The sequence below is a fragment of the Argiope bruennichi genome, chromosome 9 (assembly GCF_947563725.1).
Source record: "Argiope bruennichi chromosome 9, qqArgBrue1.1, whole genome shotgun sequence".
Taxonomy (NCBI): Eukaryota; Metazoa; Arthropoda; class Arachnida; order Araneae; family Araneidae; genus Argiope; species Argiope bruennichi.
Genome location: NC_079159.1, coordinates 54047359 through 54067697, shown reverse-complemented (window position 1 = coordinate 54067697; position 20339 = coordinate 54047359). Strand labels below are relative to the sequence as shown.

At 23.6% G+C, this 20339-nt stretch overlaps 1 protein-coding gene across 1 annotated transcript; it reads left to right on the top strand.

Annotated features, from left to right (window-relative positions):
- The first annotated feature begins 21 nt into the window (after positions 1–21).
- LOC129984440 (UV-stimulated scaffold protein A-like) lies at positions 22–20339 on the top strand. Its single transcript, XM_056094322.1, has 16 exons — positions 22–162; positions 1011–1134; positions 2588–2798; positions 3619–3738; positions 5759–5879; positions 7011–7259; positions 8874–8989; positions 10209–10332; positions 11394–11477; positions 12438–12597; positions 13410–13553; positions 15218–15287; positions 16329–16451; positions 16747–16840; positions 18109–18283; positions 20140–20339. The coding sequence occupies exons 2-16, from the start codon at positions 1025–1027 to the stop codon at positions 20222–20224; spliced, it is 1986 nt and encodes a 661-aa protein (XP_055950297.1). The 5' UTR covers positions 22–162; positions 1011–1024; the 3' UTR covers positions 20225–20339.

The window sequence follows — 20339 nt, the reverse complement described above, 5'->3', positions numbered from 1 at the left end:
AACCGTGTTCGTTGGTTACTCCACCAAAAGTTTTGTTTATTTACTTTTGCATTGCGTTGCGTTACGCAACTCGTTTGACAGAGGGCTAATTTTTTGTAACAAACATTAATTCATCCGGTAAAATATGGTGGAAAAAATAAAAGCTGGTGATTTATTTTTGAGGTAGACCTTTTCCTCATTTTTACAGAATCATAAATATGCAATTTTAATAAGATAAAGCAAATATTGAAAAATTATGTTTTTATTATCTTATTATGAATGTTTAGAAGTCTTGCAAATAAAAAACTACAAATATATAATAAAGAATTCGGTGGAATATGATGTAATTATATTCGCAGTAATTCAGAATTTTTTAAATTTTGCTTTTCCCAATAATTGTCTTTTTTATAATGAAATTTTATCAAATCGATCAATATATTTTTCAAATGTTAGAATAAAATCTTTTGAAGTGCAGGACAATTTAATCAATAACAAAGCAAAAGTAACAGAGGCTCTTACTGATGTCTAGACTCTGAATCAAAATATTTTAAACCACCTTTTTTACTATTAAAGTATTTTAGAGTATTCATTGTTCTTTTTATGTATTGCAATAATATTTGATCTACTAAGTTTTAATGGTGCTTTTTTTAATGTATTTTGCTATGTAATATCTTATGGCCTATTAACATCAGATATTTTATAATATATCCACAATGTTGGATATTCAGAATGACAGCCAATATTGTTAAGACATTGTAGCAGTATTAGTGAGCATTTTGTGCTCGTATAATGTAAAAAAAGGATATTATTTTATAATTATTATTGATTAATTTTTACTATAATAAGTTTTTATTTTTATCATAAAAATAGTATTTGTTCTGTTTGTTTTATTATGAATGAATGCAAAATATTTTTGAAATATAATTTTTATGTTTTGCTATTTTATGCTTCAATCAGATTGCAAAAATATCTAAATATTTCACACCATATTTGCAATTTTTAATTTCTTTTTAATCTCTTATTTTTTACAGATTGATTTAATAAAATGGCTGCTGACAAAGAATCAGAAATACCAAGAATTATTGAGAAACTAACTACTACTGGAAAGAAGACTTTAGATGAAGATTTAATGAAGAAACTTAAAAGCATTTGCAAGTAATATTAATTTAATATTAATACAGATAATTTTGTTGAAAGATTTTTAAAAATTATTTTTCCTAAATAAATCTTTATTTATTTATTTTATTTTACGGATAAACTATTTTACGTTCTTTTTTATTGTTTGTTGGATATCTTTAAAAAATTATAATTTTTTATTTATCTGTTTTGCTTATAAATCTGTTAAGTTAGAAGTCTTGTTTTTAGTGAAGATGGATTACTTTTCCAATATTACGGTATCAGCGATTGTCAAACATTGTTTTGCCATCAAATATTGGCAGTTATATAGCATAAATAATAGCCAGATATTGGACACAAATTTCATTGTATTTGTGTTGGTTCAATTGAGCATGAAACCAGTTTTAGCCAAACACTAGGTTGCTGGCAAACATTGGTGACAACATATTATAAATATTTGTCAAGCCTCGACCAATATTGGCATCTTTATGCTATTTCATTATTGAAGCCCGAATCTTTTCCAAGTATAAATGTTGGTGCTATTCAATTAATGGTAACATTCATAACTAAAGTTTTGTGATAAAGCTCATTGCTTTAAAATTCACATGTTTTTTGTTTGTTTGTTTTTTAGTTTTTTTCTTAGGCTTTTGATAATGGAAAGGTACCTGTAAAAATATATTACTAGAAAGTCTATGACATAAAAGTCTGGTAGGTTTTTAATGAGATGGCATTTCTTTTTAATACTGTTACTTGCATATATTGTGTGGCTAAATTATATTTTAATTAAAAAATTACTTAAGAATCTTGATCACATGTTTTAAATAAAACAGAAGATTTGTTTAGAAGAAACAGAAGATTTGTTGACTGTTTTTTGGATGTAAAATTTATTTCTAAAATACATTAAACTGCATTGTATTATTCTAATTATAAACATAATAATGTACTGCAATTATAAATATATAATCTAAAAAAATTCTTCTTATAAATAAATCCTTAAGCAGAAAATCACCTTTGTATTAGCTGATTTCATGTTTAATATTTCCTGTCCCTTGATATTGCATATTTTATATCACCTGCAAAGGTGATTGCTGCATTAACAAAAATTCATTTTGTAACATAAGCATATTAGTTCAAAGTATTATAAATGATTGGTTGTCATTGTTATGTCCATTGAATTTAAGATGAAGAACTTATTAAAATTAGACTATATTTCGTTCCTTAAGTATTTTTTTGTTTGTTAATTTTTATTCTAAAATTCACACTTCTGTATGGTTTGATTATTTTTTTAATGAATAAATTTCTTATGTAACATACTTAGCTGATTTATACTTTAAATTGCAAAAAAAAAAAAAAAAAACCCTTGGTTGATTTGATTAAAGTTGAAAAATTTTGCATCATCAATAATCTTAAATAATCTTGAAAAATTTTACATTATTAAATATTAACATCTGAAATTTTACATTTTTTTTTTTTTTTTTTTTTTTTTTTACAGAGCTTCAGACCGGAATGTAAATTATTGTTATTATGCTCTTATGACACAGCTGAGGAAGGAGCATTCTGAAATTCGCTATTCAGTCCTTTTAATTATAAATGAACTTTTCTGTAGATCGTCTGTTTTTAAGAAGCTTCTTATAGTAGATTTTGAAGAATTTCTTGAGCTTGTGGTGGAATCTAACCCAGAAAAACCCTTACCTTTACCTCAAGTAAGATTTTCGTATTTTATATTTATATATTTGTAAATGTTTATTGTATACATGATATGTAAATAGATTCAAAGTCTAAATCTGTATTGAGGCCCAAATAGGAATATGCAGTAAAATGTTGAAACTAAAAAAAACTCATTCTCATTCTCAAAAAATTCATGTGAGAAATAGAAGAAAAAAAAATGTAATTTTAAAGATTTTTTTAAAAAAAATTATTGTGTGATTATTTTTAGCTGAAGTCTTTTGTAGTATCTTTATTTATTATTATTATTTGTTTATTTTCTAACTTTGAGCATTGAAAAAGTTTTCTGATGGCAGTGATTGCTAAGACTCACCCCCCCTTTTTACATTAAATTGAATGGAAAAGTTTAAAAATCTCTGATTTATATTATTCTTAATTATTATAATTTACCCTCTCTTTTTTCAAAAATAAAAGTTATTGGAAATAGTTTAATATTTAGATATTCATTCATAGCATATAATGCAACTTGGAGACAGGAGAGATCTAAAATAGTCACAGTGAATTTATTTATGTTAGTTTTCCAATAATAATAACAGTTAACATAATCACTAATAGAATGAATTACCAGCCTTCCTAGCTTTAAGTTATTTTGTTTGTTGTGCTTTTAAATTAGAAAAGGTTGATATTGTCTGTATTAATTTTAAATGATAATGATAAATGTTATTGTTTGCAGTATTTGTCTCATTGTATTTAATGATTAAAAGCTTTCATTATTATTATGCTATCCTTTAATATTTTTTTCTTATTATCATATTGTATTCTTTAAATATTTAATTTATGTATTCTTTTTATGTCCAGCCAAGGGCTAAAGAAATGAAAATCAAAGGACTGGAATTTATACAGATGTGGACTAATAAGTTTGGCGAGAAATATACTCGTTTACAGTTAGCTCTTAAATTCTTACAGAATTGTAAAAAGGTATTTTACAATTTCATTTGCAATTTTAAATTTTTTGAAGAAAATGAAAAGAATTTCTGGAATAAAAAGATTAATCTTGTTGCTCTTTTTATCTCTATTTGACCCAAAATGTTTTTTTCAAATTGCAGTAATATATCATTTAGATCTAGATGATTCAATGCTGTTTTTTCTTAATTGTACTAAAAAAAATCAATTCAATTAAGAAGGATAAGAATAAATTCCTATAAAGTATTTATTTTGATAGCAATTCACTTTGTTGGAGAAAAAGTTTCAAAACTAAACTTTCTTTTGTTTGAGAAATTTGGCAAAAAAGTCTAGCAAATGATACAAAATTATTGTATTCTGTATTTGAATTTTACAGTAGGCTAGGAATGTAACAGTAGTTTTTTTTCATGTCGGTTGAATAGTATATGCTAAACAAACCATCTAAATATGAAATTACAATATGATCTTTATGTAATAGTAAAACTTCATTTGTTTTAAATGCACAGATTTATTCTAGAAGAAAAAAACCTGGTCAAAATCAATCAATCAATCAATAAAAAAAATCAATGCATTCAAGTTGTATATGATCTAATTAATGAATTTAGAGAGCAAAAGATAACTTTACTTTCAACATAACTGAGAACAAACTGTTTAACTTGAACAAAAATGAAATGAGAAAAATAAACCATAGTTTCCTGATCAAATGACAAACAAATAAATACATTATTCAAAATTTTATTTCACAGTCAATGAATTACATTCCAAAAAAAAAAAAAAAAAAAAACTACAAGAATATTATCTTTATGAAAACAATGCATCATGATAAAGAAATTGGTAATAAACTGTAGAGGAACAAACAAGAAATGATATATATTTCAGTTCTAGTATAGGAATTGTGGATACTTTTGATCAATTTTTGAATATATGTGTTCTTAGGAAAGGAAAATATATAGTTGATCTACGATTATATTTTATAATACTTCCTTTGGTAGTTTGTTTGCAACACAATTAATATGATCAATAAAATCAGATGGTGTGAAAACACATTGACCAAAAGAAGTTTGTTTTTATAAGAATTAAGCAAATCATTAATACTTTTATGCATTCAGGGTGAACATTAAGCCACAAATAAAAAATTGCTTTTTGTAGTTAAAACTACAAGACAAATGATTAGATGGCTTAATTTACAATTGAGATAGCCATGCATAATTCAAATTGTGTCTATCAAGCAATGATAATAAATAAAATATTTTGTTGAAGAATTATAAAATAAACGTATCTGCCCTTGAAGCATATTTTTTCCCAAATCAAAAATATAGATGAAGTAGATTTTAAAATATGTTCTCATTATTTTTCTTCTATTTTAGACTATAAGCTTTACATTAAAATGTTTATTGCAGAATTTTTTAATTATGTCAAGTTTTTTTTTCTGTGAAAACAATTATTATTCATATCAATACATAATATGTTTCTAAAAATATGGCGAGCACAACTCTTTAGAGTTTGTTTATAATGTGTGAGTCACAATGGCCCAAATGTTTTGTCTACACAGTAAATGTGAGCAGAACTGCAAGAATAAAAGTTTATAATGAAAATATTTTTGTGATATTATCTTCAGAAAAATGTAGAAAAAAAGCTTCTTTTTCTTTATTTTAAATTTAAAAAAATTAAATAATTGAATCATTTGAGGAAATGACTATGTTACTTCAAGCTATTTTTTTATTAATTTATCAATTGAATAATCTGCTATTATTACTGAAACTTTTGCAAAGAGTCATTTAACAATTGTAGCCCTTTCCTTTGTATATAATTATTCCAAACTTAAAAATATTGTATTTTTGCATCTATATAAATAATGGTATCCAGGCAGTTGCATCAGGTATTTTAAAGTTAATTTTCAGTATTTTTGCTATTTTAGATCCTTAATAAGTTTTATATCCATTGTTGAGGAACTATCTAGTATGGACCAATTTTCAGTATGGATCTATTTTTTTTAAATTTTACTTCAATATTTGTTTATTTTTTACTATTTTAGGTGGATTTCAATGATATGGAAGCCAGGAATGTGGCACAAAGAGAACGCCATCGGCAAGAGCAAGAAAGACTTGAAAGGATTCTAAATGAAAGGATCAGTAAAATTCAATCAGAAATGATAGGTTTGTACCCCCTTTCCCCTCTAATTATATATATATTAGTTTCATTTCACTTTCTCTGTAAAATTATTTCCTATCCACAACTTCAAACTTAAAAGTGCTTGAACATTCATAGAAACGGGAAACTTGTGTTTCTGAACTGCTGAAAGCTGTGAATATGTTTTTCTGTCCTCTTTTTTCTCCATACTCTTAATAGTGAAGTTGTGCTACATTTCTGTTTTATGGCTACAGCCCAGGTTTGCTAAAATAATATTAAAAACCACATTCATACTTTCTCTTAAATGAGTGCATTCAGACTATTTTAAAAGAGTGTAAATTCTTTCAAGACTACTAAATAGAAACCATTTACCTAACATTATGTATATATGTGTGTGTGTGTACCTAGCCCTCCTCTCCCATTAATTGTTCTCAGTGCATTGGATGAAACAATTATTTAAGTTTTTTTTCACACTAAGAACATATATAGAACATTAAAATAATTATTTATTGATCATCATTGAAATAATAATTATTATTATAGTTTTCTTATATGTAATGTGTTTTATTAACCTTGATATATATTTGATTTATTGATAAACTTTTATATGCATATTTGGGAAAATATAAAAGTATGGTTTAAATGTATAAAAATTAATAGAGCTTCATATTACAAAATTTTATTTATTATATTTTAAAAATAGAATGTTAAATGATTTTTCAATAATTATCATCTATCACTTAATATAATATCTGAAAAATTGCATTAAATAAGAATTAATCGATTTTTAATATTTTTTTCATGTATTTACTCTCTTAAAGTGTTATAGTATAAAAAAAAACTATTACTTATAATTAAAAATTGTCAAAAATAATTGTATTTTAAGATTTTTCTCTTCATTTAAGTATAGTTATTATTATTTTTAAACTTATCAGGGTTTTTTTTTAAAATTTCATTAAAAGGTTGTGTAATTTCTGTAGAAAAACATTGATTAAATAGATATTAAAAAATGGAAAGTTCTTAGTTTTAATACTTTTTATTTTTACTTTATGAAATTCTTTTATCTTTTGAAATTATGTAATATTTATTAATAATTTTAATATTTATGATTGTATTATAGTTATATATGTATTATAATGTATATATTTCTTGTTTAGATGTAAGTGATGAAATATCGAACATCCTTATGCAGATGGAAAATTGCTTTAGGTTATTAGTTCCACATCCTACTGAAGATTTATTTTCTAATGATGATTTTGAGAGTGATAATAATCTGAAAAGTATAGATGAGCATGAAATTGAGCCTGATATCTCTGATCAAGATGATGAGCCATCCACTTCAAATTCTTTAAGGCAGCATGGCATTTATGATATGAAAAATACTATTACTATTGAAGTTAAAGATAGTAAGTTTGATTTCTCCTTGTATATACATTTTGTAGGGCTGGGTATAGAGCAAAGTAAAGAAGTAGATGATGATGATAAATATTTTAACTTTGTTAAAATTTAAGAGTTGAATTGCACAAAAAATCATTAATAAATCAAATAAAAATAATTACTTAATGAATTCATAAAATAACAATTTGGCATGCACATTATTAAAATAAAATTAGAGTATGTGATTTTTTTTTTTCAATTTCTTACATGTTTTCTTATAAGTTTGATGATAAGGTATTGCAATTTAATTTTCATCTAATTCGGATCTGTTAGATAAAATTGCCAAAGAGATAAATTATTCTTGAATGGTATGAGATCTCTATCAATTTTTTTTTTTATTAGTAGTATCTTCAATATTGAGAAAAATCTTCCCACAGATGTGACAATGATGGGTAAAGCCAATACAATTTTCATAACAATAACAAATTTTGCAGTTAATTAAAATTTTTAAAAATAAATTGTTGTAAAAGGAAGATCTGCACATAGTCAGCGTGGCTCAGAGGTAAAGTACATGCTTGCAACACACGATGTGAAGGGTTCGAATCCCAGCCAAGTTGCATTAATTTAAAGGTTGAAATTTAATTTGAATTTCTTCTTATTTTTTTGTTAATGTTCTAGAAGCTTTTAGAATTTTCTATATTCTTCTTTATAATTCAAGATTATTCTGTAATGGTATAAATTCTGAGTTCCACAAGCAATGGAATCAATTCTTCACCTGCATGTTGCTTAGAGCTTATAAATTTGATAAAGTGTTACTTTGTGACCTGTTATTCTTTGGATCTTCGTGACAGTAGGATTAAAAAAAAATTGATTACAAATTTTGATGTCACTAAATAAATCACTGCAAGTAAATCTTTCTCTTATAAAGTGGCATTTAAATCTTTGCAATGTTTAAGAATATAATCTTTAGTTATTTTATGAATAATATCTCAGTTATAAAAAATATATATATAAACTGATGTTTCACATTCATTGCAAATTTTGAATCTTTTCTTAAAAGAAATATGGCTAATCTCAGTATGATTAGAACTATGTAATTGGTTCAGTATGTTTTTTTTAAAGCATTTTTTAAAAAAAGTCTAGGCATCCAATTTTGCCTCAGATTGATATATGTGAAATTTGCATAAATTTTGAATAATATTCAGATTTATGTATATAAGGATAATAAAAAAATGCACTTTCTTTTTAAAATCAGTCAATTGTACTAGGTGATCACATCTTCTCTTCACTCTTCTTTTTAAACAAATTTAGAAATTCTGCTTAAGATTTATTTAAGTTGTAGAAATAATATGATGAGCAAATTTACAATAACTTATTTATTTACTACTTATAAAAACTGTGTATATTTTATAAAATAATTATAATTTTTTATGACATTGTAGTATGTATTATGTTAAAAGCATCTAAAGAACATCCACCCAGCATAAAAAAAACTCCAAAAATATTTATTTATAATTTTTCTTATAAATTAGACTTCTTGGAAAATATTTTGTTTTTGTTGAATGTGTTTGAATAATTTTTGTGTATTGAGTTTAAAATAATAACTTAAAAAATGAATGCATTAATGTAATCTTTTAATCTAGGATCTGCAGTTGCTGTTAAAGCTAATGAAGACACTATTCCCATTATTGATAATTTAAATGATTTGCAGAAACAAATGAGTTCTAGATATTACCCTTTGGTAACAAACTGGTTAAAGGTAAATAGTGTTTTTCTTTTTATATGACTATTTTTGAATTTTACTGTTCTATAATTTTTTACTTTTTTATTGCTCTTACTTTTCTATTTGACTAATTGGTGATTATTATTTTATGATTAAGAACGAGTATATAATGCCAGATGTTTCATTTCCTATATTTAAGTTAATTTATGATAAATTAAATTTAGAATATCATATTTTTTCTTCATGTCTAATATTATGTTTTTTCTATAGTTTACTTAATACAACAGAAATAAGCTGGCATAATTTTTTATTGCTTCTTTATTGAATAATAAAGATAAATAAGTAAAAAGAATTTAACAAAAAATTATGATTGTGTCTATATTGCTGTGATTAATATCAGTGAAAGCTTCAGTAACAATTATACATTGTATGTAGTATTGCAGTTCCACATGAATGACTTTTTAATTATTTAGTTTATGATATTGTTGTAATTTCCTATAATTAATTTCTTGCATACTGGCAAAATTCATCATTTTAAGTAATCTAAATTTTGAAATCTTAGCGATTTGGACATGTAGAATAAAATTAAATAAGATTTATTCATTTCCTAAAAAGAAATAAAATGTTTAAATTTGTTATGATATAAATTTTTTGAGATAATCATCATGATACTATTTTATAGTGATTTCATTCTTTTTTTCAAAGTTGAATTCTCAAGACTGTTTTACTTAAATTAGCAAATTATGTTTTCTTTCATAAAATAAAGCATTTTTATGTGATAGAATGCTATCTCTTATCAGGACCTTAAGTATTAAATTATTTTGACTTAATATGAGAGCTTGAATAGTGGAGCTTAGATTTTTTCAACATTTCCTGATAAGGGTCAGAAGTGAAGAGTTCAGAGGAAAAAAATTCCTTCTTGTGTTATTTAGTTTTGTCTTTTGTTATTTGTGTTATTTGATATCCCAGAAATATATTTTTGTTTAAATATTTTTATTTCATTCTTTTTTTTAAAAGAAATTTATGTGTTTAACCTCTTTAATACATTTATATTTTTCATTGCCAAGTTTTAATATAAGCTGTGTTCTTGATGAATAATATTCTGAATATAAATTACTTTGATTCTTAAAGCTTGCTTTTTTTCTGTATTCCCCCCCTTTTTTTTGTTGGCAATATTTTGATTTTAATTAAAAAAGCAATACATTTTTAATGTTATATTAAATTATATTTATAGGTCTTTATCAATATTTTTTAGACACTTACAAAAGGAAGTAACTGTACTGATACTTTAAAAAAGGCTATTGATTTAAAGAATTTAATGGAGTCTGCATTACAGAAATACAGAGAACTTAACATAAAAGCTGATATTTCTAAATGTGGTAATATATTCTTTTTTTTACTTAAATTTTAAATTGGCTTTTTATTTACTATATGTGAATGGTGTATTATATGCTTACGTTTACTTTGATTATAATTCTGTTGAAAATATTTTACCAATAAATGAAAAAAAAAATAATGTAATATTATTTTGCTCTGATTTTCCTACCTTTTCTTATCAAATTGCTTGTAAAAATTGAATTCAAATATTTAGAAGATAAACACATGCATATTTAAAAAAATTCATTTTTGCATATTTAAAAGAATCAATAAGAATTAAAGAAATACAATACCTGTAATTTTTTAAATATCGTGAAGGAATCTTTTAAAATTTTAATAACTAAAAATCAAGCAGTCTAATTTTTTTTTTTTTTTGCAGTTATTTTTTTGCTTTTGATTTCATGATTCGTCCTATTATTTTTGTTTCTTTTGTTACTTTCAAATCTACATTCTCTTCATAGATGAAAGGATATAATAATTGATATGATATTATTGTAACAGTTTAATACATGTATATTGGCTATAATAATAATTTGATGTATCTAATTTTAATAATTTGATAAGTGCAAGATGACTTGATATCATACTTATAAATTCTTTTCTCTTCATTCTAATTATTTATATTATTTTTTCAAAAGGTACCAAAGCAGTTATTGCATTTACAATTCCTTTGCTGAAAAGTAATTGCTGCATTTAATAAAATTATTTAACATAGGATTCATCTCAGGTCTTTAGGAATTGAAAACTGCAGCCACTTGAACAAATTTTGACGAAAATAATTAATATGATTTTTTAAAAAAGATTCAAGTATTGATAGTATGCAGTTATTTCAATATACTTATATCAATATTTGATCAAAATTTTAAATTTGTAAAATATTGAAAACTTTCATTATGTTATTACAAATTAATTAACATTTAGTATGTGTATCATTGGTATTCTTATATTTGAAAGTAAATACTCAGTACAATTGATATTACAAAATATATTGTAAATTATATCATTATGATTGCTTATTAGCTTTAAAAAGGTTTAACATTTCTTGCTTTTTATTGATTAAAAGATGATGAGGAAGATGACGATTTTGTTGAAGTAAAAGACAAGGATGGGTATGAAGAAGAATCAGTTAAAGCACCTCCTGTTAAAAGTTAGTATATTTTTATTCATGGTCCCATGTTTGTATTTGTGATATATATGTTTTTTTCCTTATTTTTGAAATTATATACAAGTGTAGTGTTTGAAATAAATACAATATGCCAATGGTCTAAACAGTCTTTTAATATAACTGTATACTTACAAATAACTACTATAACATGCCTTGAGGCACAGAAAAACCTGAATGATCATAATTAAAGGCCATTACTGGCTGCATCAGTACTCTCCTGTAAGAGGCATATCCCATCAAATGAATCCATAACATTTATGTACCTACCAAAGTGGCAAGAACCATTCACCTTAATGGAAGATTCTGATTTTCATATCTGAGGTACCTCCCAAGGGTAATATGTAAATATATGACTTGAATTGATTTTCTTTTAATGTAGGTATATTTAAATTGCTAGTGTTGTTTGGTATATGAAATATAATTCTAATGTGTTTTGCAAACAACTTAAAAGATCATGAGTTTCTGTCCTATTTTAAGCAATACTTTCACCTTTGACATAATTATATTTTTTTATATTTATAATTTCAATGTCAAGGTATGAGGAATATTAGGTTCTATTTTTAGAGCTGTTGAATCATATATTAATTAGCATGAAAATGTAGAAAGGATAGGATAAGTATATTTGTATCTTTATGTGCAATTACGAATGAGCAAGTATTTTAATTATTTGTAATTTCAATGTAAAGAAAGAAAAAATATTAGTTTCTGTGTTTTGAGCTGTTGAGTTATTTGTTAGATATTACTAAGAATGCAAATGTAGGAAGGATAAGATAAATATATTTGTATCTTTATATGCAATTACAAAGGAGCAAGTTATTCATTAACATGTTAACATAAGTGAAAGTGTTAATTCATTATTATTTTTATTATAAGGTGTATTTATATTCACATGTTCTCTTCCTTTACAACTATTAACTTTTCAAATTTTGATTTAATTTTTAGAAATTTCTGAACCGAGTTGCTCTAGAGAACTTTCATCCCTTGAAAAAGCTTATATGTGGAAACTTAAACATTCTGAAGATGATGCTAATGATCCCACATCTGCTGCTTCAACTTTAAGTAAAAGAGTAATCCACAGTAAAATAGAAATCCCAAGTTTGAGGTTAGAAATATCTTCGGTTTTTGTTTAACAGCTTCTGTAACGGCTTGAAATATTAAATATTAAAAATACAAGTCTGTTTATTTTAGCTGAAAAAAGTACATTAAGTTACATTTTTAATGCAAATTATTAACAAATTTCATCATTGAATTATGTGTGAATAATAATAATGTAAGCGGAATTAAACAGTATAAAACCATATCAGTATTTTTTCACATTATTCAAAATTTTGTTTTCTTACATTATTTTTTTACATTTATGTTAAAAGTGGAGGAATATCTTTCAGAAATTATTCCACTTAATTCATTTGTTTTTTTCACATTAATTGTAAGTAGATTAGTAGATGTGTAGTTAATTGATGTAATGAGAATTATAGCTGCAGTTAAATGTTTAAAATTTTTAAACAAATTATTTGTGATAAAATAAGATGATATTTTAATTTTTTTTTATTTAACATAATTTCTTAAAAATTCTGTATTAACAATCGGTTTTTATTTGATTAATTCCAAATCAAACATAACTGTTCCATTAAGGTAATTCTTAAGAGGTTTAATAAATAAAATTTAATGTTTATTAAAATGGAATATATAAAAAAGACATTGGCAAGTGTTTAAGAACATATAGTATTAAAAATTCTTATATTAATTAAATCTATAAGAATTTATATTACATAAGCTTGTACAAAAGGCTTGTATATTAAAAAATATATGGAATTTTTTTTGAATGATTCAATTATAAATTTTGCTTTTTGTCATGTTTAAAAAAAATATAACTGTAGATTCTGGAACCTAATAAGCTTTTTTAATGCTGTCTAGTGAAAGTATGGCTTATTTCTCTGAAACTAAAGATGAGAAGACGATGCAAAAATCGAAATTATTAGAAAAAGCACCTGTTTTACCATATGACATAGATTTATATCATTGGGAGGAAGAGAAACCAATTGTACCTGAAAGAATTAAGTAAGTAATATAGCTTTTTTAAAGTTTCATTAAATTTATTTAATTTTGAATTGGTAAGATCATAGTGTTATTTAATTATGAAATGTTCACTGTGAGTTCATTTCATCTATACTTGCATTATTTTATTATATTATTCAAGACATTTCATTACAATTTTACATGCTGTAAAGAAAGTAACTGTTTTAATATAACCAGCTAATACAAAAAATAATCTCAATATTTCAGATTGGGTTAAATGCTTTTAAAATTTTTCAATTGTCCAAAAATATAGCAAATGTATTTTTCATAATGAATTGCAGCAGTATTTGAAGGCATCAATATGTCTTTTTTTTAAATTGTTTTATCAATATTTTTAATTGTAAACAGGCAATAAAAATAGATATCCTTTTTATATCTGATCTACAAGTATTGATAATTTGATTCAAAAGTTTATTATAATTATTATTATTTTGTGCAATTGAAAAACTATATTGTGTAAAACGTGTTTCCTTTACTGACAAAGAAAAAAAAGATTTTTATGAATTTACAGTTTGTCAACTAAAAAAAATTTATTTCTCATTAAGTTTTGTTAATCATTTGGACATAATTTGTCTGCATAGAATTTCATGCATAAGAAGCGGAGCTTATAACTAATAAAACTAAACTAAAAAAAGGAAGTAAAGCTAACTAAATAAAAAGGAAGACCACTAAAAACATAATTCTTCAATAAATTGAAAATCATTTTTTAAAATAATTCATTTAAGGCCATGCAGCCGGTTCTTAATAAATGCATCTTATTTTATAAAAAACACAATAGAAATATTTTCTCATCATAAATCACATTAATTTGCTGTTTCAAATAATGTGACTGACTGATTGAAGGAGTTCTTTTTAAATGTGTGTATTCATAAGATATTAATATTGTGTAAAAAAGAATAAAAAATTACAAAAATGCATTTATTGACATTAGTACTTGGATGTTCATAATATTTTTAAATCTGAGAATAGTGTCAAATTGTGAATAGATTTAGCTTATTTTAAAATTTAATAGGATTCCTAAAAAAATTGTAAAAATAAATAAATAACATTATTTTTATGTCATTCATTGTTTGACTGCGAATGCTTTGAAAAAACTGACAAATTAGTGTTATATTATTTCTTTAGGAATGCTAAAAGCACAACCTTAAGGAAACAAAAAGTTTGGGTGAAAACGAATTTAATTTTGAGATATATATATTGTTGAATATTTTGACTGCGGGGACACTGCCAAGCAGAAGCTCTATGTACATTTTATTTTGTATCAATTGAAGGTTTTTAAAAATTACTTTTTATTTTAAGGTTATTAAACTATTTATAATGTGTTAATGTCAGATCAGATATCAGTGATGTGAATTAAAAGAATATATTTTTCTTTTCAATCCACCTGCTTCTTGTTCTTCATTTTTAAATTTTAATATTTATTCCTTGAATAATCTAGTATCTGAATTTCACACTTTATAGTTTCAAAAATACAGTTAATAAAAATAGTATGTAATAATGTATTCTTTTTCTTGTTCATTTATTTATATTCTGTTTCATTAGTAAGTTTCTAAAAATATAATTTTGAACTGACTGTGTTATGATGTTAAAATTTCAATTCAATCAAATTAAATCAATCATAAAAATATTTTTCTGTTGTTTTTCAGATTTGATTCTCTTCATAAATTTTGGGAAACAAAAGATGATGATAATGATGAAAATGAAGCTCTAAAAGAAGTATGTATACTTGTTATAATTATATAACATAAAAATAAATTATAAAAGAATGTATCTAAAAATCCCACTAATTTCAGTTTTCACATTTATGTAACATTTGTGTTATCATTTTTACTTAAATATTAAAATAATGTTTTTCTCTTTTAATGAAAAAAGAGAAATAAATTGCAAAGTGTTTTTATTTAAAACAATGAAAAAATTGCTTAGAATTTTCAATATAGCATTATATTTACCGTATTTTGAGATAATTTTATGCATTTTTTTTGTTTAGTTATAAGACATAAATTATGAGATTTAAGAAGTAGTTATTGAGATAGCCTATTACAATTTCATTAATTTAAAAATCTAATGATCTGCACTAAAATTTTTATACATATAAAATTGATGAAATTTGAATTATAATATTGCTGTAATTTTTTAATCAGTACAAATATATTGTAACTACAGTGGAGCTGTAGATTTTATATTAATTGAAATTGTAGATACTTATAAAAATGGAAATTAATATTCTATGTCTTGGGGGAAATAAATCTCCTTCTAAATGCTGGATTGATAATCTCCTGAACTTAAAAGAAGAAAATATAAAGAAAAAAATAAATGAAGAGAAAAATTTTTATATTACTAGCTGAAAATCTGTGTAAAGTCTATAATAAATAAATTTATGATAAATATTAGACAATAAACTCTCCAACCTAGTTTTGATTTTTTTTAACTATAAAGATACATCATAATTAATATCAGGAAATACGATTATTTGCAGCACATTGCTGTGTTTTAGATATAAAATGACAATTTTAATATTTAAATTCTGTATCAATATGAATTAATTTGTCTTCAGCATTAATAAAATTTATAAATTATGTCTTTTTTTTATTAGTACTTTGTTAACTGTTTCCTTCCATTTCTTCCATCTTTTTTAATAAAATTTTCTTCTTAACTTAATCAAATAAAATTATTGTAAATATTGCAATAGAAGACTAATTTTCATTACTATTATCTTTTCAAACTGACAAATTGTTCCCTGTGCTTAAAATTTTATAGTTTCAAATAGCCAGTCTGAGAACACGGAAAATTGACTTCAGTGGAAAATTTGAACCTGTGAAATGGTCCTGTCGAGCTCCTTTGCCTAGTGGGAAACTTTGTCCTCGCAGGGATCGATATAAAGTAATTATCTTGAATTATTTAAGATCTTGAATTATTAAGAATTATTAAGATGAATTATCATATTATATACTGTTTTAATACACATCTTATATATCATATTATTTTAATCAAAGATCATAATTATTTTAATCAAAGATAAGACTTAAATCTCAGCATTTTATCCTAATTTGCTTGAATTTAAATATTTATTGTTAAATGAAAATTAAGAAATTAAAAAGAAATGACAATTTGTTATTTGCTTAAAGATTGTTTGGGAAAGGAGGATTCATGTATTAATTTCCTGATTTTTATGCAGTGTCCTTTTCATGGGAAGATTATTAAACGTGATAATGCTGGAAATCCTGTTGATACAAATGATGGGGCAGGTCCTAGCACTTCAACTCCATCTGGTGAGTTTCTCCCTCCCTCCTCCTCCACTATTCATTCTTTTATTTTAGTCAATGTTATATATATTTTGAAATAGCTTTCAATCATTAAATTAGTTTTGTTAATTTTTTTTAAATTGTAGATATATATCTGGGAATATATGGGAAGGAAATATTTTCATTTTTAATATCTTTAATCTAGAAATTACTTACTTATTATTAATTAAAGCATCTCTTCTGCAAGTCTCTGAAATAAATAAAGAATTAAAAATATATTAACAATATTAAAAATTGCAATAGAAAACAAGTAATATTTATAAGCACAAAATGTATCCTAAAAGAATCATGAGCAAAACATTTTATACCACAAAGAGTAAAAATAAAAAAAGAAATTGGTGTAAAATTTTCAGGTTGAAAGTAGAGGATAAGTTCTTTGTTGAAAAATAGCAGAACAGTTTAAAGTATTTTGTTGCAGATGTATCACTTTGAAAATTAATTGAAAGGAAATGTTCAGTGAGTTAATTGCCAGGAAATGTCTTTTCATATTGAGTAGTTTGGTTCAAATACATTAACTTTATAGTAATCCAAGGTTTGCTATTTGTAAGCAATATCCATTTTATTTTATATGAAATATAGATTCAGCATGGGATTTGGATTTATATAGTATACAATTTATTTTTGTGTTTTACTTTCATAAATATTGATACTTCATAGTATTTGCAAATAAAATTTTAAGAAAATCTATTTATAATTTGAATCTCTATAGCATATAAACTATTTAGGCATTTATATGTATTTAATTATATTATTTTATGGAATTGTAGTTTAACCTTCTGTGAAACATGATTTTTAATTGATAAAAAAATTAACTATTTCATAATTTGTCTTCAAATCTTTATTAAAACTGTCCTGATCCTTCTTCTCATTTGTGAAAAATATATTCAGTAATGTGAATTTTTGTAATGAAAAAGGAAAATTGTATTTCAATTTCATTATATAGATTGTATCAAAGCCTCTTTTTATTCCTTGTAGAATAAATTCTAATTTGATTTTTATTGCTGATAAAAATTAAGATTAAAATATAAATGTACAGATATCAATATTCAGAAAAATTGAGTTGTATTATCTATCACTGAAATTTCTATTATGAGTGGAAACTTTTTCATTTTCAATAAAAATTGATAACTGAATTTTCTCAAAATGTCTTTTATAACTGTTATATAAGCATTTCTTATATTTAATTATTTTTTATGATCACTTCTGTTTATGATTCATGATTTTCGTTTCTGAAGTTCCTGATTGGCAAGATCCAGCTTTACTAAGAGATATTGAGGCTGCGACTGGTATTAATTTAAAAATACAAAAGAGAGGAAAAGGAAGAAAATCAAACAAAGAGAGTGGTTTAACAAATATTAATAAATTGAAAACTAATGCTAGGGACAGACTAACAAAGAAAATTTTAAAAAGGTACTTCTTTTATTTTTATTTTCTCCTATTGTACATCAGTGTTTGCTTTAAAATTTTCCATTGTTTAATCATCAAACTTTTATTATTTAAAATAATAAAAAATATGTCTGATAGAATTAGAAAATTGTATAATAAATTAGAATTCATAATTTTTCAGGAATACATTTACTAGCTCAAGCAATCTAAAGTATAATTCTTGTCTTCGTTTAAGGCATTTTTCCAATATGAATTAAATGTCTGTTTCTAACAGTTTGGTATTAGTTATTAGATCACAGTAATATCAAACATCCTGTATAATATTTTTGTTATTCTTATTGCTTTTTGAGTTAATTGATTTGAATTTCTGGCAATAGACCTACATTATAGCACCAGCATTTTAGTTCAATTTCTTATGTTGATTGTATTGCATATTTGACATGACATTAATAACACATAAAAATGACAAAATTCAAAGAAACTTTTGCTGAAAAATGTGAAAAATTGATCTGGCAATAAGATAAAAAAAAGGGGGGGGGAGGAAAAAAGAAATTTAATATATATATCGCACATTTCCACCATGTTCAGTAAAGCATTTATTTGAAATTTCATTTTCGTTTCCAAAGTTGATTTGTTTTTGTTGAAAACAGAAATTAACATTGAGTGATGTAATTTTTTCAACATTTTTAGTTAAATATGTATTGCGTATTACTGAGAAATTAAACTCTGTAAACATTAAAATTCAGGCATTCAATAAGAATATAATTTTATAGTACAACAATGTTGATAATATATAATATTACCATTAACAAATATGATAATATTATATATCATCATCATTGAAGTTGATGATATTCATATAAGTATGAACTTCATTCATTATATAAGGTCATGGATTAAGATTATAAGAATCTCCATTATGAGTGTAATATTCTTATCTTTTTATCAAGTTATTCATCTCAGTTATTTTTCACTACTGAATAATCTGCCTTTGATTATTTTTAGTGCAATAATCTAAAGAATGAAATTTTTGCTTATTCCTAGGTTAATTTAGAACAATAATCAATTTTTTTTTTTATTTTCTGAAGTTTAAAAATGATTATAAAAATTATTGTATCTATTTTAGACATTAATAAAATGATATACATAATTTTTTTGTTCAAAACATAAGCATATTTATATTTACATAATGGAAAAAATTCTGTTTAGAACATCAACAACATATTTTTATTGCAGAAAAATGTTACGTTTTGAGTGGCTGCATTCTGTATATTATGTAGAAAATATGCTTTGGTCATATTATTCTAATTTTTATTTTAAGTAGAGAAGAATGTGAGCTTTGAAAATGATAATTTAAAGCTGTGCTAAAAGTATTAAAATGTATTTTTTAATGAACTTTTTCATATGCAATCTTGTTTAAAAAGTACTGTTTTTTAATTTCATCTTTAATTTTTATTAAAGACCGTTCAATTAATTTTTCTTTTTTCTTGTATATATTCATTTTGTTATTATGATATCTAACATTTTTTAAAGTGAAACAATATGCTTGATTATCAGTAAAGAAAATGTGAAGCATTAAAAGAAATTATGAAAGTTACTTAGTTTTTCTTCTCTTCTGGGAAAAAAAAGGCATTCATTTTATATTTTTATTTAATATTATTATATATATTTTTTGTATTTTATTTTAATATTATTATATATTTTATTAAATATATAATAATTATATTATTATATATTTAAATTATTAAATTTATTTAATATGTTTGTTCATAAATTTTCTATGTACTTTTTTTAATGAATTGAAATTGCTAATTGCATTTTTTATTGATTTTTTAAAAATTTTAAGTATAATGATAAACTGATATTTTGTTTTATTTTAGGTACAAACATTATGCCAAGAAGCTTGATGATATTGAGAGAAAGAAATTTAATGACAAATTTGGGGATCAGTGGAATTACTACTGATTATATAAATTATTTTTGTAATATATATTGTTAATTTATAAAAACAGAAATATGTAATATTAACGGATCTTTGTATTATATTGATGGCTTTTTATCTATTTATTTATTCATGTAA